Genomic DNA, 27,373 nt, shown 5'->3' on the forward strand with positions numbered 1-27,373 from the left:
GAGCGCACGTTTCCCCCACAGACCCTCCCTCCCGCGCCGAGTCCCCCGGTGCCCGCAGCGGGCGGTCCCGACCTCTCCTCCTCCCCCTCCTCCCGCCGCGCCGCCTCAGCCGCCCGCAGGCAGCGGTTGGAGCGGCGGGGCGGCAGAGGGAGGAGGAGAAGGAGGAGGAGAGTGAGAGGGAGGGAGGGCCCGGCGCTGCCGCAAGGGGCGTGGGAGCGCGGAGCGCATCGATCGCGGCCGTCCACCCATCCATCCACCCGCTCGGCGCTCGGCTCCCTCGGCAGCTCCAGCCCCAGCCCTCCCCGTCCCCCGCCATTTCAGACCGGGACGGAAAGGGACGCGGAGCGACCGCCGCGGCGGGGCGGGCAAGGGAGGCGCCGGCGTGCTCCCGCGGCCCGCTGCAGTCGCCGGGCAGGTATCCGCCTATCCCTATCCCTACCCCGCTGAACCGGGGCGAGCTGCCGCGCTTGCTTTCTTCCCCCCTTCCCCTTCGAGGTGGGGCAGGGAGAAGCGGTGCGGCTTCCCGGAGCGGGGCACCCCCCGTTTACCCGTCTTCCTCCCGGCTTCGCCCCGCGGTGGGGGCAGAAACGCCGGCAGCCGGGCGGGGGCCGCCTCCCGTCGCCTGTCCCGCTGCCGCCCGCGGGGCTGCGCCCTGCCCCGCTTCCCCTCCGCCGGCATCCTCCGAAGCCTCCTTCGCCTGCCCCTCCGCCGTCTTTCCCCGCGGCGCGGGCGGTGGCTCGGCGGCCGCGGGAGGGGGCGGCGGGACAGGTGGCCAACGCCCTCCGGGAGCCTGGCACCGGCCGGCTTGTGCCGAGTCCATCCCCCACCCCTCCCTTTTTCCTCATATATATTTTTTTTTCGTTATTTTTTATTTTTACCTCCTCCTAAATCCTTAAGCCTCCCGTGCTCGAGGCCGAGGCGCCGGGCCGGAAAGTTTGGGCGGGCGGGCCGGGCCGCTGGCTGCCGGCTGAGGGGAGCGGGGCGGGCGGCGGCACCCGCGCCCCGGGGGAGCTGGGGGGGGCTGGCGGAGCTGGGGCGGCCGCGCTGGGCTCGCCCGGCGAGAACAGCCTGGGGAGGCGAAGCCGTCAGGTGGAGCCGTGCCCGCACCCGCGCCTGTCCCGCCGCGGCCGTGTGCGGGAGGCGCCTGTCCGGGGTTGTGGCCCAGCCCGAGGGACGCTCGATGTGGCCCGGCTTCCGTAAAAACCCGGGAGGTCTCCCGGAGTCGCTGGGGCTTTGGGAGAAGGCAGTGGAGAGCAAAATCTTTGCCCTGCAAGAAATACTCTCTGACCTTTTCCAAGATTGAGTATATCCTTCTGTTTCTTATCTCTTTGTAACCGGCGCCCTTCAGCTTAGTGCCCGCGCTATGTTTCCTATGTATAGTTTTGTTTGAGAAATAGCATTCCCTCGTAGCTTTTTGTCTTGTCTTTCAGGGAGGGAGTTGCTTTCCGGTAATAGTGAAGGAACCTGATACTGAATGAAACGCACCAACAGCATCCTCATTAGTCGGAGCCTGACTCTGCGTAACGTTGGTTTCTTTGTCATCAGGTCTGCTAAAAAATGACAGAATATAAACTTGTTGTCGTTGGAGCTGGTGGTGTAGGCAAGAGTGCCTTGACAATACAGCTAATTCAGAATCACTTTGTGGATGAATATGACCCTACAATAGAGGTAAACGCTTTCATCTTACACTTTTTATGAAGAGAGGTTGTTGGTGATAAGGGTAGTTGTTTACTTCTGGACAGTTACCACAAAAACATAGAACAAGGCTTTATAATAAAAAGACCTCGAAGATAATGGTCAGCATTGGAGTAGCATTGGAGAGGCAATTGCTGTGAGAAGGGAACAACAACTGCAGTAAAAAACTAACAATTTTGTTCAATTGAAGTATGGTGTTAATTGCCATGTATTGTTGGACAGTTTGGATGCATGCTTTTAGGTTTTCTGTGAAAGAGTATTTGCCAAATTCACTTGGAAGTAGTTGGCAAAAATATTTGTGGCTTTGCATTCAACCTCTTAAATGTGACTTAACTTTTTGATACCAAGAAGGAAAACTTGTAGTTCTGAAATGTATGCGTCAGGCTTTCTCAGCTCCCATCATTAGGATCCGTTTCACACAGTGAGAAATGTGTCCTGGAATATTATGGCAAATGCAGCAAAAATTTGGAGTCTGGTTTTATTTTTTCCCTTTTTTTTTTCTTAAACATACCAGTGTGTGTTTCTGTATCTAGTAAAATGTTGTAAGATGCTGTAGTGGATTCTTTGAAATACATGTCACAATTTCTCAAAATCTGAAATTGTGTTGGACCTTTAAAACTTGTGATATTTTAAAGGTCTTTAATGAGCGGGCAAGCTCTGCCTCTTACATTTAAGAAGAATACTGGTGGTGTCTGAAATCTTCTGTGGATCGTTGGATTTAATAACCACAGGCCGTATAAAAGGAGAAATGACACTATAATTTACTCAAGATTTTTATGTTCCCAGCACTGAAGCTCTGTAGCTTATGACTTCATTTATGTGTTTATACAATGAGGTGCTACCAAGCTCACTTGAAGGAATCACAAAGGTTTAAATCTAGTCTTAAAATGGTAACTTGGAAAATGGCTGTGTAGTCATTCTCAGGTAGACATGAGCGAAAGGATACAGTGCCCTGAGATTGTAGGAAGCCGTTCTACTTGAGCAAAGTGCAGGCCCCAGTTAATATGCTCCAAACAGAGATGTGTTGACTTGAGTTTGAGTTTACCTTAATGTGCCTGTGTGTCTTTATGTCTCTCTGTTGCATGGCCAGGTGACCTCATGTATGCTTATAGAAGATTTTGTGAAGAGACCTATGGAGAGAGGAACAGTGTTTGCCTTGCACTAGGAGAGCAGCACTTTCAGTTACTAAGATGTCAAATCTTAAAACAACCACCACCCAAAACACGCGTAAAAAACAGAAAACACACAAAACTCATTGAAAGGAACAAGCAAAATAGGTTTTACTTTTTCCTGCAAAAGAAACTCCAGAGGGTGTTGGTCTTGGTAATTCTTGTTCATACTCATCTGGATTTCTCTGAGGTTAGAGGTATGCTTACACATTACAAAAAGTACTGTGGAGGTTCTATGTTGTAAGTTGTATAATGCCGGAGCTGTGTAAACAACCAAGGAATAATGGCATTTTTTGTGTTGCTAAATCACTCGAGGGATTTAGCTAATCAAAAAGCCGAGTATTTTGAAGAATATTTTACACTAAAATGTATTTGGTAATAAAATGAAAATACAGTTCCTTACAGAAAGAACCTAAATTGCCAGAAGTGTCTGTTACTCAGTAGTGTGCAGGATGAGTGTAACACTGTGGTGGTCCAGAATCAGTTAAGTTTTTCTGAAAGAAAGAAACCTTTAACCTACTGGGTTTTACCAGCATCCACAACTTGTTGTGTGCAACAGTATTATCTTCTGCAACTCCTACAAGTTCTTGTCTGAGTACTAGTTACCATTTTTGTCCTGTAAATTCTGAGACCTTGAGGATGGAGACTGTATCTTCCTACTCATGTGGTAAATCACTTTGTGTGCACTCACAGTGCACACATGCAATCATGTAGGTAAGCTTGTAGGGAAGAAATAATTCAGTTCTTACAATAAGAGTGCTCTGCAATTTGGAGTGGCTGACAGGTTGCAGAGAATGGGCTTTTAATTGTCTTTAAATGCTTCAGTCCTTGCCTGGGCAGAATCCTGTTTAGTTGAGAAGGGTTGCTTGTTTGTGCTTCCTGTTGTAGATGCTGTTGTGGTGCCTGATCAAAGAACAATAGCTGTAAAGTGTTTTCTGTGCAGTATGAGGAAATAAGGCTAAAGTGGCTTTGACTGGTAAATAAGAATAGTTAAGATGGTTCGGTAGTGTCACTGCTATTGTTTCTCACTTGCTACTGTTTCTTTCATTGCCGTATGGCTGTTGTCAAAATACTCAGTTTTCCTCACCGATAAATAATCAAGCTAAATGTTTTGGGATAGACAGAGAAAAGGGGTCACTGCTTGTAATCTATGGTGGATTTCATAACTACACGGTTACTGAATAATTTTCTTTCCTGTGATTAGCAAAATGAAACTCGACACTTTCAAAGTCTCATGTTGTGAAGTCATGATGTAGTTGAAGGGAGAAAAAAATACACTAGCCACTTAATCACAGATGCATTTACAATGTTAATGTTGTTGCTGTTTTCAGTGGAATAGACTTAATGATTCAATAAATAACTTGTTTGGAAAATGCCACGTTTCATGGTCTGCTTGAGTATTCTATTTGCTTATATTTGAGCATAGCAGATGATGGGGAGCAGAGGGAGGAATTAAACTGAGTGCATGTTTGGGTGGCTACTGTTGCTCGTATATATATGCTTTATATGTGCTTCACAGTTTCATATCTTATTTTAAGTAACGTCCAAGCACAGATTTATAGCCAAGCAAATTAAGTGTGGGGCGTTCTTTAACTGTATGTACACTAACCCTTGTAAATCTGGCGTAATACATAGAACAGTTGGACTAGTGCCCTCTCCTGGTCGAGGCTTGTTAAATCTTTATTTGGGATATCTTCTGTAACAATATAATTTTTTAATTTAATTTTAATTTTTTTACAGCTTCAGCATGTTTTAGTGCTAAATATATGTCATCTTTTAAATGTCCTAGAGAAAGAATGGCTTTCCTAGTTGCCCGTCAGGGGGGTTTCAATTGGATTAGCAAAATCCCTTGGTTGATTTAGGAGTACTGATATTTAAATCTGTGTTCTTAAATGACCTGTGCACCTGTGAAACTTCCACCAATATTTAATTATAGCTTAGTCTTAGTAGCTGTGATATTTTAACATTATATCACTGGTATAATGGATTTTAACAAAATTATAGTTATTCGCTTAGATGGGATTTATTAGGCCGTGGGTTTTTTAGATAAATTCCATATGTATCGTGTAGCTGAGATTTCCTATCACATTTTCTTATCAGTGCTTGTGAACAGATGGAATTATTACTCTTTTAGCATAATTCATGCTGATTTTTATGGTTTGTGAAAGGCCAATAAAAGCAGGTTAAGTGACTAATGAAATTAACACTGTTTATATAGATATACTGAGTCTTCATACAGGGGAAAAATTGCAAATTCGTATTTGGAATGAGCTACCACTTTGAAATTAACTGCTAGTTTGCATTTTGTTTTTACTTAATTCCATTCATTACTGCAAATCTTCCAATGTGCAGTAAAGCTATTGGTTTTTCATACATTATGAAATTTATAGCTTAGGAGGTTGGGTTTTTTGTTTTTGAGGGGGAATCTGGCCTTGTGGGTTCTGCGATTGCATTTTGAAGCAGAAGTGCCATGACTACTGTAGTGGCATAACACTTTGTTACAGCCTACATTCTGTTTTGCACGACTTGATTTTTACAGTATGGTAATACTTAAATAAACAGATTTATCTTGGGTATGGTTACACTGATATTGACCATGATGGGAGTGGGGGTCCCGGTAGCCTGAGCTTTGAATGTGATGTTTCAATTTTTCTTAGCTATGGTGACAAATAGGATTTCAGGTTTGATGTTTGGGCCAGAATGGGGTGGGGGGGAGGCAAAGAAGTAGGGTTTATTATTTCAGTAGCTTCTAAGGAAATCATAAGCTTGAATCTTCTCTCCCATGTTTTTCTTTTCCTTCCACCTCAAATCCTATTTCTAGCTAGTGACAGAATTTTCTCTCCAGAAGTGGGCAAAACAACTATAATCTCAAAGCATACTTTTTTTTTTTCCTCAGTACCAATGCTGTGCTTTATGCTGGTGCATCTTTGCTGCTACTGCTAACCTGGTGGGCATGCTAAAGCCAGCAGTTCTTCAAAGTTGTTTTCTTTTTCTCTTAAAAATTATTTTCTTTGATGAAAATTACTTAAAGCTTTTGTTTTTAGAGCTCAGTTGAGCGGAATTTCTTTCCCTTTGAAGTGCTAAGATGTAAAGGAATAATACAGGCTTTTCAAGAACTGTTTTTCATATTTTTAAAATAGCAGTAAAATTGCAAGAAGAGAAAATGAAAGCTTTGTCAATATGCCTAGTATAACGATAGAAGTTGTACTAGTACTTTGAACTGTGATAAAGGTATCATAGGGCATGGGGGATCTGCTATTGAATTGAAATAAAAATGTGTCCTTTGGGGGTGGTTGGTGGGGGTTTTTGGTTTGGGTTTTTTGTGTGTTTTTTTTTTTTTTTAAGCAATGAGAGAGAATACCAATGTTATTTTAAAACACATTGGAGGTTGTGTGCTTGTCTCAGCTGCATCAATATTTAAAAATGGCTTATATGTTTCTAAAGTAAGTTACCTGCTTCTTACTTGAACACTGAATTTGCACTTCTGTGAAATATTTCCCAAATCATGTTGGAGGTAACTTTTATCTTTAGGGTAAACAGTCAATATTGTTTTACCTGATACTTTTAAATGTCATCCAGGCTCAAGATAGTTGTACAGAATCAGTATCTTAAACTAAACAAACTCTCTAATCTCACATTTATGTCCCACTTTTTTTTAGCATGAGCAACAGGAAAGAGAGCCTTTTGTAAAAATACAAATAGATAGAAAACGCACAGGTGTAGGTGTACTGTGCCTTAAAATAGGTACAGAAGAAGGAAGGTCATTCTGAATTTATCTTGAAGATGGCTAGAATTGCAAGTTTAATTCTCGAATTCCCTTCCTAGTAGTTTTAAGTTTGCTTCTGTATAGTGTTAAAAAGAACAATCACAATATTGTGTTAATCTCTAGCTAAGGGATCTGAAAGGTAATGTCAAGGTTTTGTGTTTATACCTTTTGTCACAAGTACTGTGTACTTACTTTTAAAGCTTATTGACATGGTTTTATTTTCAAATAGTTGTTTATAGAAGTTAATTGGAAAGTAAGGCTTATATACGTACTGCTAAAACTATGTACTCTTAGAAGCCTAGGACCAAAGAGAGTTGTAACTAGACATTAATATCTTGTTGCTTGGGACTTTGTACAGATTTTAGCCACTTGAATCTGTGACCTGAAAGCTTTGAATTGATAGCATTGAAATAATTTGTTCCAACATCTCCTCAACTAACACATCAGGGCTTTTATATGACTCTCATAGTCTGTCTTGGTTAAAAAGTTTGAACTTCAAGTATGTCAACTCAACTTTGATAACTTAAAAACAGCTATCATTATGTGCACCTGCTTAGGCATACAAAACATATTTCCTGTCCCAAACACAGAAGGCTTTTTATACTTCATTTCCTTTATAATGGCATAGGTATTTTTTTTGGAGTTGTCTTGTGTACTCTCTCTGTGTTGTGGCCCACAACACTTCCATAAACATTCATAGAATGAAGGTCAAATTTTATGTAAATAATTGGTAAATTGAGTAAGATTAATCAATTAAGTCAAACTTTTTAAAACCAGGATTACAAGTTTCTTCAGTTAGTCTATTAACAGAGACAAAGGGGAGGTTCTTTTGATCTAGATCCATTTTGTACTTTTTGTCCTTCTGTACAAAATAACACTGTCCTTTTTCTGTGCGTGTATGCACTTATGTACTGTTACTCGCTGAAGATTCAGAATACAGGTAAGAACATGTCCTTTCAGTGCTCTTTCTACTTCTGGATTACCATATACATGTAAGTATGGGATACTATTTCCCTACTGTCATTTGCCCTTCTGTAAAGTTGGATTTTAACTGTGAAGTGTTTTCAGTCATGCTCGATTACTGGTAAACAACTTTAATATCTCCTGATTTATAGGTGTTCAAATTCTTACTTGTTTGTATTTAACAGAGGTTTATGTTGTTTGGGTTTTTTTTTCTTTTCTTAGGATTCCTACAGGAAGCAAGTAGTAATTGATGGAGAAACCTGTCTCTTGGATATTCTTGATACAGCAGGTCAAGAAGAATACAGTGCAATGAGGGACCAGTATATGAGAACAGGGGAAGGCTTCCTGTGTGTATTTGCTATAAACAATACAAAATCTTTTGAAGATATTCACCATTATAGGTGTGTATGTTGAAAGATAATCTACCAACTCTTGTGTTAGGTAGATAGGTTGCTTGCTCTTCCACTAGATAATAGAATGTTCTCTTATGAAATACCATCTAAGGAGACAGTTACCAATTAGGAATATTGCAACTTGTGTGTTTATAGGACTGGAATTTTGGGTAATCTGAAAATCTGCCTTGTTCACAAGTTAGGCAGGCAAAGTATCTGAAAGCTCTTCTGGTATATACTAATGTGACTTAGTATTTCTGTCTGTTCATAGTGAAGACTTAGTTAAACTCTGCCCATTCTGTAGATAAAATTGTGTGCTAAGATGGAAAAACTTTAACGCAATTGCAGTTGTACAGACAATAATGTCAAGTGCTAGCTTTTGTTCTGGGAGTGGAGGGGAAATAACATGTGGAATGTTACTAAAAGAGTAACATGTGAGCCCTGATGCCCAAGAAGGGCAGACAAACGCAAAACCAAAGCTCCAGGATGAGTGCTGAAAAACCATGTTACTAGTTTTTTGGTAGCAATTAGTTAAAAATTTCAACTCATGCTTGCTTTGTCAGCTACAGAAATATAGAAATAGAAGCAGTCTGTGGTCATTACCATACCAGATGATTTATAACTTAGTAGCTTACTATTAAACTGAATTTTCCTTGGTTGTTCTGTTAGAAGGCCATGCAAATCCCATCAGAGATCACTTCAGCAGCATCAGTTTAAGATTAGTCCCAAACATATAATGTTAAGCTATTCATAGTTAAGCGTTTTTAACGCTGTCAGTTCTATGCCACCATGTGGTGGTGAAGTGTTTTGCTGTTGGTATTACCTGCAAACCCAAGATCTACTCATAAGCTGAAGTTGCAGATTTTTGTTATGAGTAGATGTTGCAGTTTCTTATTTAAGGTGGGATACCATGACAGTTCAAGGTAATCTAAGTCAGCAGGTGCAACTGCCCTGATCACAAGGTATAACTGCTTTGATTGCATAGCTTCGTTCTCTCCTGTATGACAGCAAGTCAGCTCGCTTTATAGTGTAGTATGTTGATGTGAGTAGCTAAACAGGTAAATGGCTACCTACAGAAATAGTTTACTGCTGCCTTATCTCCCTGGAGAAGCTGCAGGATCAGGAGAGTACTGTTGCAAATGAGGGGGCAAAACTGCTGCATGCTAACCCAGAGAGAGATCAATATTGAGAATGTGGGCACTTTCTTTTTCTTTCAGACTTCGTATAAATTTCATTATATATAAAAATGTTCTTATTGGTACTGGTGACTTAAAAAAAAAAACAGACAAAAACAATGGTAAGAATTAGCACAGCATGGGTGACAAATTGAAAAAACATTCTATTGCTCTCGGGGGGGGTGGGAAATGGAAACTTCTCTTCATTATCTAACCAAATCATTACAAATGGGTTTCCTCTGGTTGTAGAGGAAGAAGGGAAAAAGGTAAGATGTATGTTGATGTAAGGGGAAGGTGGAGCATAGGTTTGTGTGTGGAGTTTTTCTTTTAAAAGAGAGTAATGGATTTGTAGAAGGCCTTCCCGGTTTATTTCAAAGAATGTTGTGACTTGAATGCTGGAGTTTCTACTGTGTATTAACACACCTGTTGGATGACCTTGCAGACTGAAGCTGAAGGCTTATAAACAAATAACTGAAAACAGTGACTATATTAAGGAACATACTGCTAGATTATTTGGGAAGGCAGAAGTCGTAAAATTAATTCCTGTTATTTGAGATTTTTTATGAGTACATCTAACTAGTATTTCAAGATGCTTTCTAACTAATGGCTGAAAGGACTCTTACCAAATTTCTCTTTGTAGAGAACTAGACCAGTGGTCTTCAAAGCTGAAACCCCCTGTCTAAATGCAGAATTTGTGATGCTGTCTTTAATTAAAAAAAAAACAAACGAGCCCAAATCCCCCCTGCCTCCCCCACCCAAACCAAAATCAAGACAACAGGCATAGTGCTTCTGACAATGTTTTATCTTAGCAAATGAATTGAGTATTGAGTGTTGAGTAGGAGAGATAAGTAATAAGATTTATACCGGAGCTGCTTAGCCTTGTTCTGGCATTAGCTGTTGGGGGGGTGGTGTGTGTGTGTGGAAAGTGTAATGACATCAAAATATATAGTTTGCAAAATGTCAATCTCACTTTTTTAAAAAAAAATGAAATTATAAGCTTTATGGTGACAGTGTTGGTCAGTTGATTTTTTGGTGGCTTCTGATGGCGTATGTGCAGTAAATTCCAACATCATTCTGTATGTTAATCTTATTTTTTTATTGTTTAAAATATACCACATAAACTATGACTATTAATACCTGTTAAATACCATCTGTCCTTTTTTTTCCCTTTTTTTCTCTTCTTTTCTTTTTAGGGAACAAATAAAGAGAGTTAAAGACTCTGAAGATGTCCCAATGGTGCTAGTAGGAAACAAATGTGATCTGCCTTCCAGAACAGTAGATACAAAACAAGCTCAGGATTTAGCAAGAAGTTATGGAATTCCTTTCATCGAAACATCAGCAAAGACAAGACAGGTAAAGCTCAAAGCCTGCTAGATACAAATGCAGAACTCTTATCTGAATTATCATGTTCATCATTGTAGGCACTGACAATTGCTTGGTCATACTGATAGATTTCTTCAGAGTGCAAATTCTTGTGGTCTCTTCTTTCTGTAAAGTCATTGACAGCCATTAATTGTTTATTAATGAGTGATTTGCTTCAGCTGGGCAGACTCAAAGAATGAGACTGGGCCTGCTATTACTCTCCATTGTCAGATGGTCGCAGCATTCCTAATGTTGTGACAGGTTTTAATAGACTAAAAAGCACTTCTACTTTGAGGAAACAAAGCATTTCACCTCTGCAAGAGGATGAAGCAGACAAACTAATTAGTTTATTCTGTTTTAAGTCTTTTCAGGTTCTTTCCAACCTAAATGATTCTGTGATTAATAACAAAAGGAATTTTTCTTTAAGGCATTGATTCAGTGCTAGTGGGACATACTTGATATGCCTTTTTATAGCTAAGCAATGGACCATAAGTGTTTTTTTTGAAATTACTGGATTAATTGCTTGTTTAAACTTACATTCTTCTAAGACTTAAAGAGGCAACCATTAGGATCCTTTCAGTGCTTCTTTCAGGGTTTGCTAGGACAAAGGTATACATAGTGTATATCTGTGCATTCAGAAGAAGAGATGTTACACAGATATAGATGAAATAGGTTCTCTACTTCTGTAGTTTTTGAAAAATGCTGGTTTATGCTTTTTCATTTAAGGGTAAGGACTTGGTATCAGTACAAATTAGATGAGGCCCGAGTGGCTGAATAACTTGTACTCTCTGCATAATCGGAAGTGTTATGTGCAAGTTATGCATCAGGAATTAGGTGTTGCAGAAGGAGGCTAATAAGAGCAGAATACTGCAATGTGAGTAACTGCTCAGTGCAACTGCTGAACAGAATTCGGCTGCATCACTTGGCAGAATTTCCTCATAGACAGTAATAAGTTATTTTTGGATATAAGGAATGAATATTTTATTAGTGCAGATTTGCCACACCTACCCAGGTGTCTGACAATTTGAAACCTGGACTAAATGGTAAAACTTCACAGAGGACTCAAAGGAATGCTAACTTTGGCAATAGAGAAAGTCTGTGTTAGGTAGGGTTAAAAAACAAGAACTACACAACTTTTAATGGCTGGAAATAAATTAGGCCACAAGAGTGTTCTGAAGAATGTGGCATATGAGTGGACTGAATAATTACAGCATTCTTGTTTGGAAGGTCTTGTATTAGTGGCTGTCATTGAGATGTTAGGATAAAAATGGAAGAACTCTGATACTACATGTAAGGTTTGAAATAATAGAAGTTCTGTACTAACATCTAGATTTTACTGTGTTCCGCCTGTGTAATAGAGCATCAGGCTTTGTTGAGGAAGTGCTCCTTTTGCGTAGCCACTTCTAATAAAAGTATGTTGATATGATGGTGTATTTTCAAGATTTCTTCTTCCTACCCCACCTGCAGTTTACTCCTACAAGCAGCCCCGTCATACCTAACCAACACAAAATCACATGCTCAAAAATTAGCACTCCTGTCCAGTTTTATAATACTTGTTTACACAAAGTAGTATCTGCTTTTTTATCATTCAGATTTTAAGAGGTCAGCCAGAGGTTTGTACCTGTTTGAGGAAAATAGTTCAGCCATATATGAATTGTTATTCTATAATTTGACTGCTTTTATCTGTGACTTTGTATTTCTGGAGGTGCCAACTGAAATGTTACAGAAGGGATATGACTGTTGGCTTTAGTTCTTCAAAACTGAGTTTTACACCCTCTACAGATAAGGGGTCCCTAAAGGTGTCCCTAAAGGTGTCTTTTGGATTTTAAAATAAAGACGCCCAATAGACTCTTGAGAATGTTGGCTTCTGTAAGTTGGAACCACTAGGTATGGTTGCTGATTCTTTTGCAGTCTGTTCATAACATGTTGTGTTATGAAACTGCTTAATAATACACTGTGTTAATAAAACATTTTTGAGAAGATGAAAGGGAATTGGTGGAAGAACCTGATCTTTAATTATAGTAAGATCATCTAAATATTTGTATATGTGTTTATGTGTGTATATATCTGTGTATACATGTGTTTACATATTATGATTTTTCATTCACCCTGTCATATATAAAAAATACATGCATATGTATATCTATATATATACACCTTTCTCCAAAGTAACTTTTTAAATTAGGGGTTTCAAATAATTTTGCAAGCTTCACATGGCCCATAGACTATATTTTTATTGAGCAGAGTTCAGGCCTTGGCTAAATACATAAATAAATAATCTAGATCTCTCTGGTTAAGTGCAGAACTTCCAAGTATGAACAGATGTAGCTGGTTGTCTGGTAACTTATGGAGTCTGTAGAAAGTGTGACATGAATATTTAAAAGTAGGAACCTTTTCCTTTCCTGTACGCACCTCCTACCACACTGAAACATCAGAACTAATGCCCTGTTGAAGGGGCCCCCACAATCTTCCTGCTTCAGCCCTTCCCTGTGCCTCACTTTTGCTGGAGCTCTAGGCTGAGTAAGGAAGTTTTCTGGGGAAGGAAGCAGGGGAGATAGACTATTCCTTTCCATGTTGTCTGTTTTGATTGCCAAGACACTTTTTTTAATGACAATGTTGTATACTTATTCAGAATGATCTCAGTTCCAACTAAGTCAGTTGTTAAGATTTTAGACAAGCAAAAATAAGTTGTTTTAGAAGTTAGTGTATTTGTTTTTATTTGCTTCTGACTGGCAGTAAAGATGTAAACTTCAGCTTACTGCAAAAAGGTCATGTTTTAAGCCAAATCACTGTGTGAATTTTCATTCAAATAATTGAGTTCATCAGTGAAATGTTTGCTTAGTGGAACCTGCAACTCAGGTACAATACTATAGAGTAGTATTTTTTAGTTAGACCACTGGCTGTAATGAATATAATGTACTCCATGAAATATAGTGATAGTCCTATTTCTAAATGTAAACGTGTCAATATTGGTGGTTTTCTAAGGCATGTGCACCACTTATTCTTGCAGAATCCTTATGCAAAAGGTTATGAATTTCTTAGATTCATTTTGATAGCTCTTTTCAATTTTCTGTGTTTGACATAAACTTTAAATTCAAATCCTTCCCTGCCAACATGAGTGTATAGCTCCCAGTATTATCGATAGTATCAATGAGAGATGAGGCAAACTTGATTGAGCCCACCAAAGCTGCATCCTAGTTAGGCCCCAAACTTGTGACAAAAGCAAGTTCAGAACCTGTGCCTGGTCTGAACTTCATTCCTACATCTCAGTTAAGGTTCACGAATAACTGATAACTTACAATTTGCTTGAATCAACTTGCCTTTTTTTTAGGGATTTGTCATATCTGTTTAATGATATTATATGTGTTTCACTCCAAGCCAATTTTGATGTAGTTCATGTGTACAGGTTCCATTTTAAAACATTATTTTCAATTGGTTACAACTTTGTCAGACGTCACAATGTGGCTTGAGTTTTTTCATGTCACTTGTTTGCTGTAAGGTAAAACTTCCAAAAAAGCTTAGTCCCCCCTTTTGTGGGGAGAAAATGTTCTGATTATGTTGAAACAAGTTCTGGCATTCAGCCATGTGCTGAATGCCTCAGGGATGCTGAGGAAACAGGTTTGTTGTTTGCATAATGTACAGATAAATAGGTGCAGCAAAAATAGGATACATGTGCGCTGTGGGTGAAATTCAGGTAGGGCTGATAGGTGTAATTCTGGCAGTTCCTTAACTTTGGAGTGATTACCTTTGTAACTTTAGTCATGATTTTGTGCAGTATGAATTTACTGCTGTACGTCTGGCATTTAACCATCGTAAGATAATGACTTGATCAGCTTTACATCCCCCTTCTCCCCACACTGGTGGGTTCTGCATGTAGCTGAGTTGTAGTAACTGTTCCAAACACTCCTTCAAAGTATTACCTCTGTTATACAGAGGGCAAAAATTAGCCTTAACCTGTAAGCTAAATGTTACACAAGCCAGTAGATTTTTGCAGATTTATGTGTTTTCCAGTATTGGCTAAGCTGACTTTACTGCTATGAAGTTTTATTTTGGGAGTGTTTTTATGCAAGTGAGCGTTCTTTTTGCTCATGTAATCATGAATAACTTTTATTTTATTTGACTAACAGTTGGTTCTAGGGGACCAACTCTGATAGAGTGTATAAAGGTGGATATGGAACACTTTTGAGATGTGAAGGCTAGCTTTCATTAGTTTCCTTTAAGCACTATTTAAAGAACTGGAACATGTGAAAATTCCTGTTTGTACTTTGATCTGTATTTGAAATAATCTTTCTTTACACATAGTCATATTTAAAATCAAATGTTTGGCTGTCTCCTAGGAGTCAAAAGCATCTTGAAAACATTGCCTCAAGGTCATGGGTTCTTTGGGCTGTTTAGATTTGGAAGTTTTTAATATCTGCCAGAGGATATTTTTGCTTCCAGTTCTGACAGCTAAAAGAACTGGTTTAATCATATCTTAGATATATGGCCCATGCTCATTTAAGGAAAAAATACTGAAGAATCTTAAAAGAAATTGGTATTGAAATGACTTCTTAAGTTTCTAAGGCTGGCACCTGGCTCTGGCTCTTTAAAATGTCACCTTGTGCTAATGAAATTACTGAATGTATTTCTGTACAGATTTTCTTTCAAAATAATTTCTCTCAACAGGATTTATAAAACTGTTCTTGGTGGTGGCAGTAGTAGCAATTTCTTCTCTCACTCTGTCTGTGTCTCCCGCTCTCTGCATTGCTAAAGCAAATTACAGCTCATATTGGTGATGGGAAAGTTGGCAATAAACATTGACTGAAGAATTGTTATCTAATTATTAATGTGAAAGCTCCATAATCAAATGATGTATTTTATTGCAAAACAGCAGGTTTGCAAAAAATGTTGATTCTTTTACAGCCTGTGCTTTGGCACATAGCAGCTGATCAGTGATTACTGTTTCCTCTTCAGGAATAAACTTCCTTCCAGGACAACATGAAAGTATGAGCTTTACTTGGTTTTTGCTGCTTTTAATGGTTTTACATTTTTTGGAAACTCCCGGACCTGGGATGTAAGACTTGTCTCCTTGTCAATACTTCACTACATTCTAACAGGGCACATCATATAGAAACAGAGAACTACAATCCAAGAAATAAATCTAATTTCGTGTTTAAATTCAAGTTGCTGTAGTTCAGAAGAACCCTCAGATAAGCAGCAGTATGTTAAGAATGAGTCTTCAATGTGATAACCTGTGGCACGGTTCATACAAAATGAACTGACAGTAAATGCTGGCTCTTTTTCTTATTAGGTACTTATTATGAAGATTGAGTTGGAAAGATAATTTATGGGGAGTCTGCCAAAGAAAAGCCAGGCTGTGCATTGGGTTGTAATAAAGTTCTGAGGCTTAAACTGTTTTCCATGATCATCTGCCTGTTCTGGTTTTGTTTTCAAATACTGAGTTTGTATTAAATTAACAACTCTGTTGATCTGATTGAGGAGACAAGTTATGAGATTGACAGTAAGGCAGAGGAGAGATTTGTGCTCTCCTTTAAAAGCTGCAACTAAATATTTTGCATCTTTTTAACAAGAACATTCTCACAGATTTATCTACATTTTAAAGTTCGTGCACAGATTTAATCAGTTTAAAATAACAGATACTGTAACTTAAAGCTGGTGCTGTACCTCTGTCTTGTATTTTCTTAAAGATATCTTCAGTCCTTTTTGAATGCTTATGGTATCATCAGTCATATCCAATTGACCTAAACGCAGCTGCAGAAAGGTAGGGTGTGAGACCAGAGAAGTAAAACATACAGTTCTGTGTCATCCCTGAAAGACTTGAAGAGCTCTCTTCAACCAGAGAAAAATCTGAGCAGCAGGATTTCACAGGCATTTGCACTTAGTTGTTATTATGGGACCCTCATGGCTTCCCGAGTGTGGCCCAGAAAGAACAGATTAGCTGTGCCTTGTACCCTACATGGACCAAGCTCTTAAACGTAATAATAATGAACTTGTTGCTTTTTCTGCAGGGAAGAATTACTGTAATTATTTTTGAGAGGTATGCTGAAATACAGTATGCTTAAGGTGCTACTTAAAAGCACTTTGCCATCACCCAAATATCCTTTTCCTAAATTTAATAGCATAGTGCTTGCTCTGGAAAGGAAGTAGCTTTACAAACAATATTGCCCAAAATTTAGTATTCTTAAAAGATTTTTTTTCTCTTTGTAGCCTCTTAGGAAATTACCTGTTTAGACATTTTCTGTACTTTGTTAGTTTGCTCCACAGATTTCTACAAAGAAAGTACCCTTCCTTATATAAAGAACAGAACATAAATGAGCTTACTTTTCTTTGCTTGTCCAAACAGTCAGGTTCTTACTTTGGCTAGGAAGTGAAAATAAGTGACTAACTGCATGTGTTTGTAAGTACCCCACAGTTACCAATCTAATAAAGCTTTATGCCTGCTAAATACATCCATGCCCACAAAAATGAAAAGATTCAGTAACAACAGCAGTATTATTTTCAGTGCGATATTCAATGGAAGAAATATATTTTTTTTTTTCCCAAGTGTTACCTTGCACAGTAAAAAAAGAAGGGGCTTGAACTGTGGATATTCACAATAATCAGTAATCAATAAATTTGTTGAGCGTGTGTCTTTTGCATTAAAAAGTATTTATCAAGCAGCAAATATGCAATCCCAGCACTTCAAATATATAAATGGAAATCCATATACTTCTCTCAAGTAAAGCTCATAATTTCAGTGGTTTTGTAGTTGGTTTTTTTTTTCCCCCTGCCATGGGTGTTCCAATATGTCACAATTGTTAATGAAGCAGTTTTTAAGGAGTTGTGTTTTACAATGCAGAGAGTGGAGGATGCTTTTTATACATTGGTGAGAGAGATTCGACAGTACAGAGTGAAAAAAATCAGCAAAGAAGAAAAGACTCCAGGGTGTGTGCAAATTAAAAAATGCCTTTTAATGTAACAGGGTAAGTTTTGTAATGTAACAGGGTAAGTTTTACAAATCACTTGCAAAATAAAAATGATTGACAGTGTCTTGCAAATCAGATGTTTTATGGTTAATTGATGACATAATTTAAGATATAAAACCAATCAGATTTCAGTATAGTATTCCTGAATAATATTCCTAGCAAACACCCAGGTACTATGGATTTGCTTTGTTTCATGGGGTTTTGATAAATAGATTAACAAGAAATCTTTACTGCATATGAAGCTCTCAACCTGTGAAATGGGGACCTAGTTTTAAGTGTGAAGAAGTTAGAGGAAAATGTTTTATTACAGATATATTGCAGATACTGTTGAAACAAACAGTGATTGACTGTTCAGGTTGATTAACTGAGTGGAGAGAATTATAGTATTTATAGCCCTTCTCAAATGCAGAAACAGGAGGTTCCTAATGCAACAAAGTAGTATTTGGCTAGCAGCTGCATCCAGGGTATCTTATCTCAGGCCCTTCCTTATGCCATGCCACTTTCCCCATGTTTTCTACTAGTTGAAAAAAATTTAGAGTTTCCAGAAGTACATTGATTTTCTTTTTTGTCAGCTATAATGCCATGAGGGATCCAGATTTGGACAAAATGGTAAGGTTTCACTTTGAGAGCATTTACAAAGGGTAGGGGGAAAGCAATAGTGAAATAAAACTGGGGGGGTGGGGGGGAAGCACCAATACCCAAATTCTCACAAAATTGGTTTTTATGCATATATTCCACTGTAAGGAGAGAAAAAAAAAAAGAGAAGGAAGAAGAAACTGTGATAGGGAAGAAGTGGTAATCTAAATCAGTGCTTTTTGGACAAACCATCAGACTAGCTCCTTGCATATATTACTATCCCATTAATTCTTTATCTCTTCCTGCAGCAGTGCAGAGAATGGGTTGTTACTCTTTATGTACTTGTCCAACAGGAGGGTGACCTGGAATTTCCCAATGTGTAAAAGAAAAACTGTTTGCTTTTCAAGGTGTTTTTTCACACTTCAGAACAACTTGTATGGAAGTAGTGGAATTTGATTTGCATCCTAAAGAGACTGTCACAACTGTAGGAATATTCACTTCAGTAAGGGAGTTTTGCTTTTTCCAGGGGAGGGAGAAGAAATTTTGTTTCATATCAGTTTTTACTAGATCTGCTCAGGCCTATTATACTCTTAGTTTTTAAGCAATGAATGACTGCTCTGACATGATTCTGTAGGTGTTTCCTTAGAAAAGATAAACTTTGTAATATTGTTTGTATCAAAGGTTTCCTTCTCAGGAAACTTGAAACTTTGGTTATGAAGCTCCCCAGTCCTGCATCCAAACAGCAATAAAATTGATGCCATCAATATACCTTGGTTTTATCTTCCTTAGATATCAAAAAAACAACTGATGGCAGCTTGGCAAGATTACTTGTGATAAAAGCAATATGAACTAAATTGCTTAAGCCTACTTCCTGTAGCATTCTCAAAACCAGCTTTGCCATTTCTTACTGTCTTACTAACATAGGCATACCTTAAAGTAGAATTTCTTTTTGTATGCTGGGACTTAAAACATCCTGAATTCTGTCTGCTTTTCTTCCTGTGGACTTGAGGTTGGTGGGATTTTATCCCATATGTATGGGATAAAAAAAAATGACATAAATAGGATGGTAGGAATTGTGGTTTTAATTATTTTTTTTTTCAGTGGAAGTAGCTCCTCGGATTTTAAGATTCTTTTTGGTAGTTCATAGAACATGCTTTCTTACCACCAGTTTCCTAGGTTCTTTCTGCCTATGTCCAAGAGAAATAGGTTTTTTGGAGTTTGTGCATGGTTGGTTAGTTGGTTTTTTTGTTGTTTTTTTTTTTCCTCGGATAGGAGAAATCTCTTATGTCAGAAATGGATACTGTTGGGGTTTTGGTTTTTTTTTGGTGTTTTTTTGTTCCCATACCCAATTTAGAAAATAGTTTTGGATACAAGACTCTACAACTTCCAAGAGTCTGCTCAGTGGAGGAAATGTCTTTATACTCAGGTGAAATCTCTCATGGTATCGATAGCCATTTCAGCAACTTGGTGTTCAGGAGGTTAAGCTGGAGAGAGCATATTCCAAAATTATTGTGGTACAGCTGTACTTCAGTAGTGATTCTAGTGGAATGAGAAATCTGGCATTTAAAACAGCCTGGCTTGTATTGCTTTCCATTCAGTAAGATGATGTATATTATTTCAGTCTGATGCATAGTAGTTAGCTAAGGAGAGCAGCACCTAATGATGTGAGTCTCAGCTGGGATTTTAGACTTCAAAAAACCTCATTATAACACAGTTTGCAGTGATAGTACTTATTTTCCTTTATTGTTTGTGGATAATCACATTTGATGGTTGAGTGTGTTTTGCTACTACTTAGAATATTCAGTTTATCTTCTTGCTGCTGATGGAATGCTTTCTTAGTTCCATTAATCTTGTAAAAGGAAAACTGCCCAGATTAACTGCTGATGCTTCTCAAAAGGTTCATTCCTTTGGCTGTTGCACAGTAAGGCAGAAAGTCACATTTTTGCTGTTTGTAATTTCCAACTAGCAGGAAGAAAATTCTAAAACTCGGTGTAAAAATCCTCAAAAGATCTCTTTCTGGAAAGCGTTAAAGGTTTTTATATAAAAATGCTTACTATAACAAAAAGTTTCTCTAGGGCATAAATTAGACATCTAGATAATGTAATTCAGATTGATCTGGGTTAATAGTAAAAAGTTTGAATTACAGAAGTTACAGATTTGAATTAAGAAATTTCCAGTTTAAAACTGTAATTCAATGATTTTTCCACACTAGAGGTGTACAAATAATTTCTTTTCCTCATGACTGATACATGTGTATATTATATATTAAATATATATATATATTGAAAAAGACTCTCTTCTACAATCTAAAACTTGTTTAAGGGTCTACTTTGAGGGCTGGGATGTTAAGGAATTTCCAGTTCCTTATGAATTTAGGGTTTCTTAGCCAGGTTACTTGCAAAGTTTTGTACATGCTTGCAACCATGCATATCCAGACTTCTGTATGGTCATGGGACCATGTGGTGCTCCAAAGGTAAGTTGTAGCCAGGAGCAGGCAGTTTGATTTTTCTGTTCCCTTTGCCTTTAATAGTTGCCCTTTGGAAAAATGAGTGCTAGGAGCAAGCTTTGTCAATGCACCTTTATTGAGGCAGTGTGGTATAGTTCTGAGCATGCACAGTGAATTTTGAGTTTCTAAGCCTGAGCCTGGATTTACAGCACTCATTCAGTACATCTCACACTTCCCAAAAAGCTTGCACACAGTAACTCGATTGTTAGGGGGAGGAAGGTCAGCTGCATGCAGTCCCTTCTTACTGAAAGTAGGAACTAGAAAGGTTGACCGCCTTTGGTCTTACAGTATTGATGCCTCTAGGGAACTTCTGTAAACAAGAGTATCTACTACTTACATTTAAAATTTAATGGACAGGCTGAAAAGTTAAAGACCGCAGTTTATCTTGGGTTCTCCAGTTCTAATTCACAAGTATTCTAAATGTAGTTCTGTATGTCATGTTACATTCATTACCAAAATTTAATGAGGAATTGTGGCACATTTCAGCCTTACTTGTGAAGTTGTGTGTTTGAAGGCCTATAACAGTCTCTGGATATTTCCACGTACTTTAAAACCAATGTAATGTGGGAGGGTTGCTTGTTTGAAGGCATCAATTGGAAATTTGTTTGTGTCTCATTTGAAGACACCACTGAAGGCCAATGACTGTCCTTGGTAACGAGTATTTATCTAGCGCATTAATGATGAGTGTGAAATACTGATAGGTAGTTTTGTAGGGACATGTGAATGGTCTGGAGAAGAATGTTGTGCAGAGGTTTTTCTTAGACCATTCTTGTGTTAGAAGAATGGAATTACTCTTCTGTCTTTTGTGATTGATTCTTAGTACTGTCCTCCTAGCTGGCTAGCTGGGATAGGAACTGCAATAGATACACTTTGAACCATCACTACTTCTAGATCATTTCCTTACACGAACATTGCTGAATACTCACTTTGTGTGTTAATGCTGAAGTTTCAAGCAAAAGAGACAAGCTATATGTAAAATAATACCAAGCATTTCTAATTCTCAAGATTCATGGGGGATGTGACCTTTTCCAGAACTAAGGCTACTCTTCCATTAGGTATGCTACATCAATTTTATATTCATCAATCATATTTTAAAATGTAGAATAAGTTATTTGCAAGTGTATTTTGTGTATTATGAGACCTTGCAAAAGTGTGCTATTAGTACTGGGAGATAGGCGGCCAGGGACTTTGATTGAACATCATTTGTTTGTAAATGTTTTGTGAAACTCAATGTGAAGGTTTTAATTAGCTTCACTTATAAAGTAATGTTCCCAGTATAACCTAAATTTATTTAACACCTCACTGTTGTTTGAACTTGCCATATGAAGTTTTATTGCTATTTGGTGTTTGACTGAAACAGTAATGAATTGGGTGATTTTTGGCTTGTACTTTTTTGAGGTCACTTTCAGTTCTTTTACTGAAGTAGAACACAGGAGTAAACAGAGTGTTAATTTTTATTGGCAGCTTGAAGGCAAATTCTGCTGCTGATAAAGAGGTAGGAAGCTGTCTGCCAGTTGCAGAGCTAAATTTCTAGACCAGTTCTACAGTGGTGCAATTGGCTGCTGTGATACATAAACATTATACAACTATTTCTGGTCTATCTAAAAGATAATATAAGGGATAAGGCAGCGAAGAATAAAGATCATTTTTTATCTTAATGATTTTATAACTGTTGGTACTCGAATTATTAACTGTAGAGGCTGACTGACAACATGGGTACTTGATTGGAGTTTGGAGCAACCTGAAAGCTAGGCAGTAAACTGTTTCACCTAAATAGGTTGTTACTTAGTGACATTGTAATTGATAATGGTTCATATCGGGCTTTTAAGATACTCTGGTCTCTTAATGAGAGTTAATTTTTAATTAATTAGTTAATTAACTTAAGTTAATCTTAATGGGGTAATTCAGCTAGAATTACCTCCCACCCCCCAAAAAAACCTCCACCAAGAATCAAAAAGCAAAAAAACCCTGTTTAATGTGAAGAAACAGTAGCTTTAGTGTTTGTATAGGTTAAGTGTTGGAGCTGTTAAGTGACTGTATGTGATACAGGACATAAATAATGTGTTCCATGTGTCTTTAACTGTGTTAAGCTGAATAGAATTATTTATCAATTAATAACTTATCATTGGAATGGGGATTGATTTGATTTGCATATGTAAAGATTTATAAAACTAATGTGATTACTGGATCAGTGTGCTTGAAAAATGTCTTTGGTATTGAATTCCTGCTAGAAGTCTTTGTATTTACTTTTTAAGCCTGCATATAGATTAATAAGGCATAAACAAAGCTAGCTTATGCTTCACAACTTCATTCTGTGGTAATAATATACATACTTAAATTTAAATGCATGGTATGTGTGCTTTTCTAGGTTGAGGTGGGACAACATGTGCACTCTTCTCCATCTCAAAGAGGGCAGTAGGCTAAATTACCACATTAATAATGGAATTAGACCTGTATGTCAGCCTCTGAGCAGTAAGTCACCTGCAGGTGGCTATGAGCCCAGTTTGGGGAATGGCTGAGAGAGAAGGCAGGTGTTGGCTGTTGCTGGCATCAAAACAGCTCATTAAGGTGGTTGTTTCGGTGCTCCTCAGAACTCTGGAGAGGAATAGCTTGTAGCCAGGTTTAATTGTTCAAATGATGGCAGCCCACTCCCTGAAGCTACTCTCCTGCAGGCCCCTCTGCACGGTGATGCAGTCAGGCGTGTTCCTCTTATATGACAGGACACTGCAGTTCCCCCTCCACCTGAGTATGTTTTTCCCAGCACACCCATTCCCAAGAAACATGAATGCTCGAGAGGGCTATTGCCCTGGCAATTCCTCCAACACTCAGTCTACTTAAGGGGACATCATAAAAGCCTCAAAAAGAAGACAGTACTTCTGGCAGGCAGCAAAACAGACTGCTGATTGAATACACTTCACCTGCTCAGGTCAGATGAAAACAAGCTCTACCTAAGTGGGCATCTGAGTCTGCTAATGTGATCTTAATGTGTGCATGTACGTATCTTTTCAGGGTGTTGATGATGCCTTCTATACATTAGTTCGAGAAATCAGAAAACACAAAGAGAAGATGAGCAAAGACGGTAAAAAGAAGAAAAAGAAGACAAAGACAAAGTGTATAATTATGTAAATACAATTTATCCTTATTCTTAAGAAGTACTTAAGTAATTTTTGTACATTACACTAAATTATTAGCATTTGTTTTAGCATTACTTTACTTTCTGCTTCATGATCCTCTTAGCTTTACCTGAATGCTTGTTTTAAATGACAGTGGAAACTTCATTCCTCTTAAAGTGCCAGTATTCTATGACTGTTGGTTCTTGAACGAGCAATGCCTGTGAAGAAAAATAATTAAAAAAAAGAAGAAATGAAAAAAAAAAACCAACAAAAAAATCACACACAAAAACCTGAGAACTGTCTTTGGACTCTTCGGTGCATGCACAGTTGCTAACTTCCTATTTTTCTTACTGATTGTGAACTTCTGTTCTGTGTGCAAACCAAACAATGAAATGATGCTCTACACGTTCTAACGTCCCCTTTGATTTTTTTGTTTTTAAATCTGGTTGGGAAAAAGGATTAGGTAGCAAAAGAGACTTTCATTTCAGCGTTTCTTTTATTCTAGACTGACTGCAATATAGAGAGACCAGAAGCCTTTATAGTCTTCCTGTAGATTTTGCTTCTAGGCATCTAGACTTGTAGCATTTCAGATCAACTTTAATGAATGTAAAGATAAAACTTTCACAAAATTTTTCACCGCAGTTTGTCACGGTCACTCCTTAAATACTCTATTTTTTCTATAAAAAAAGAAAAATTAAAAAAAGACAACAATGCACATCTGGCAATGGAAAAAGTAAAAGTTCTAATTAGGTTGATTTGCTATTATTAATGCATTGCTTTAAGACTTTCACTAACTTTTTGTGTCTGAAGACCAAGTGAAATCCTAGCTCTCCTGACCCCCAGTGGCAAATCTTTAAGTAGCTTTGTTCAGTAGATACGGGATTTCACCCTTAGTGTCTCTAGAAAATACTAGAAAGCCTTAACAGATAAGTTGATTCAAATTCTTAGGTTAATTCATACATGGATCCAGAATTTACCATAAGAATTAAATCAGAATGAATCTTAAATTATGTAGCAAAGTAAAACCATTCTTCCCTGCCCCCCACCCCCCAAGAGTGGCATGAAATACTTCCAGATGCCCATTTTGTTCAAGTTAGGGGAGGAATTTTAAATTCTAGTAACATCAAATGAGTGAATGTTTGAGTTGAATTTAGCTGCTTCATGCAAATAATTTGGAAATCCACTATGCCATAAAAATGGTGTGGAAATTGCACAAACTGTAAGCATAGAGTATGATTTCCAGAGTCAATGTTTGTGTGATGTTTGTGAAGTACTAGTTTTGTTGCACAGATTAAATGGTTGGTGAGTGGCATTCCAGTGTCTAGACTGTCATGAAGCTAGACCAAGTTTTTAATGTATGTCTTTCTCTGTGATTAAGTTCTCTTGTGATTACCTCCCCCCCTTTTTTTTTTCTTTATTGCAATTAATGCAGAATTTTGGCAGAAGCTTTTCATTTTTGGTACTGCAGTAGTCTAGTTATTCTGCAGTAAAGTAAGAGCCAGTAATTGCAGTGTTGCCAGTTCCTGTTACCTTGATGTAAATGTTACACTGTTCGATAGTTTCATTCAGGCTTGGGTTCCTGCAGGTACACTTCTTCATAGTACCTAACTCAGCTGCAGGGTAAAATGTGAAAATGTGACTCTGGTATACCCGAAAAAATAAAAACACAAGTCATTGAAGTAGGATAGTTCAGGACACTGGAAAGTTTGGAACCAGGGATAGCAGCACTGCCCTAACCCAAGGTATACCTAAACAGTTAGGTGGGAATTTTACACAGTACAATTTTCATATACCTGTGTAACTTGGTCCATTTATATGGTATCAAAGGTGCAGCTGCATGAGAAAAAGTATTCTTTTGAGTCTACAGGAAAAAAAACCCTCTAGTGACTCTCATAGGTGGAGAGCTGCAAAGCTGGCAGGGGATGTGTACTGTCTGGATTGCTGCGTGTTCTTTAATTTCGATGTGGCTGAGAGACGTAATGCCTTTCCCTGCCTGCACCCCCTATTCCCCACTCTCCACCAAAACCCAGACCCCTTTTCCCTCCTTTCAGCTTTGATGTGAAATATAGGTTATGAAATGTTCTGAAAAACAGTAATAGGAGAACCTAACATATCATAAGGACCAATAAGGAATAAGAACAGAATCTTAGGTTGCAAAATATTTACAGCTTCCAAGGCTAAAACATTTTGGAGTCAGTTAAGTTATTTGCACATTTTAGACACTCTTGATTATATATGAAGAACGTAGCAAAAGTGGGTAGTATACCTTGAGTTAATGGAAGTAATCTTAAGATTACTTTTTTTTATAACTGAGTCACACTGCATGTAAAATTAGGGCTGGTCTAAAATTCTTACGTTAATTTAACTAAAAAATGTTAGGAGAAATTTTAGCTGAAATGTTTTAACCATCAAATGTGGATTTATATAGCTGTACTATAAAGCTATATATAAAATAGTTCAGTTTTTTTAGTAAATGTGGTCTATAGCTGTCAATTGGGTTAAATTAGTACAAAATCTATTTAGATTAGCCCTTAATTTACTTTTAAAAAAACCAAACAAACACAAAATGACCAACAAAAAACACATCCTTGCCACTGTTGTGCAGTTTTGTCTTAGTATTTGTTGAGATTTGGTGAAGCATGTTGGATTGCAGCTTGCACAAGTTGATCTCATAATTATTCTGTCTTTCCCTATTTGAAATGCTTTCAAAGAACATACCTGGATGCTATCTCTGATAGCAACTACTAAATGAACATGTGAATCACTTACCATGTTAATACGTTAAATTGCCATGCGTCAGGGAGTAACACCTTCTTACAGTAGCTTTATGTAACTCTGGTAAACAACTTTATCATTGGTTTTCTAAAAACTGAAATTGTTTTGACTAGTCTCATTGCCCTAAAATTTTTGCTAAGTTAAAAAAAGTTTCACTATATAGATTTTGTTACAGTAACAGGATCTCTGTAATGACTAAATACTGACACACAATCTTCTGCTCTTGTCTATGTTATAAAGCAATACAAATACAATTATTACCTTCAAAAACCATCAAACTGTAAATGAATCATATTGTCTCAAGTTTACATAAAGCTACATAGATGGTAAATCTTTCCTAACATTTCTTTATTCCACTGTCCTGTGTTTTCATGTTGAAAATACTTCTGCTTTTTCCTCTTGAGTGCCAACTTCTTACTAGAATGACTTCTTAATGTAATATGTTTACCTGGAATGTATTTTAACTATTTTTGTATAGTGTAAACTGAAACATGCACATTTTGTACATTGTGCTTTATTTGATGTGGAACATAATGCAGTGTGATCCAGTTTTTCCATCATTTGGTTGTGTGACCTAGGAATGTTGGTCATACCGGACATTAAGTTTAAAAAAAAAAAAAAAAAAAGACCACTGTTTGTTTTAAATTTTTTAATGTTTTTAGGAGTATGTGCTGTGAGGTAATCTGGAATTTGTCTTTTTTTTGTCAAACTGTACTGCTCCTATTTATTGTAATGTAATAAAAAATAGTTATTGTGAGTTGCTGTCCCAGTTTCCTTTTTCTGTCCCAGGAATTTGTGCCTCATCTCTGTAACAGAGTAATTGCACATTTGGCAGTTGTTCTGTTTATTTTTGGTACTTCTCCCCACCTGTCACAAAGCTGTTGTCCTTGCCCATTGGGGTTCCCTTCCCCTGAGA

The 27,373-nt window shown here is 37.9% G+C and overlaps 1 protein-coding gene across 7 annotated transcripts; it reads left to right on the forward strand.

Annotated features, from left to right (window-relative positions):
* Positions 1 to 261: 261 nt before the first annotated feature.
* KRAS (KRAS proto-oncogene, GTPase) lies at positions 262 to 27,063 on the forward strand. Of its 7 annotated transcripts, none has more exons than XM_040594174.1 (7): positions 305 to 415; positions 1,411 to 1,668; positions 7,816 to 7,994; positions 10,354 to 10,513; positions 17,361 to 17,476; position 17,951; positions 23,579 to 27,063. In XM_040594174.1, exons 2-7 carry the CDS (start codon positions 1,558 to 1,560, stop codon positions 23,693 to 23,695), a joined length of 684 nt encoding a protein of 227 aa, XP_040450108.1. In that variant the 5' UTR covers positions 305 to 415; positions 1,411 to 1,557; the 3' UTR covers positions 23,696 to 27,063. The 7 variants fall into 7 exon arrangements, with proteins under 7 accessions (XP_040450105.1, XP_040450108.1, XP_040450102.1 ...); XM_040594168.1 differs by lacking the exon at position 17,951 and having other exon boundaries at positions 1,411 to 1,448; positions 1,546 to 1,668; positions 17,361 to 17,484; positions 23,579 to 23,655; XM_040594169.1 differs by lacking the exon at position 17,951 and having other exon boundaries at positions 320 to 415; positions 1,431 to 1,448; positions 1,546 to 1,668; positions 17,361 to 17,484; positions 23,579 to 23,655.
* Positions 27,064 to 27,373: the final 310 nt, after the last annotated feature.

The sequence above is a fragment of the Falco naumanni genome, chromosome 5 (genome assembly GCF_017639655.2).
Source record: "Falco naumanni isolate bFalNau1 chromosome 5, bFalNau1.pat, whole genome shotgun sequence".
NCBI classification, from domain to species: domain Eukaryota; kingdom Metazoa; phylum Chordata; class Aves; order Falconiformes; family Falconidae; genus Falco; species Falco naumanni.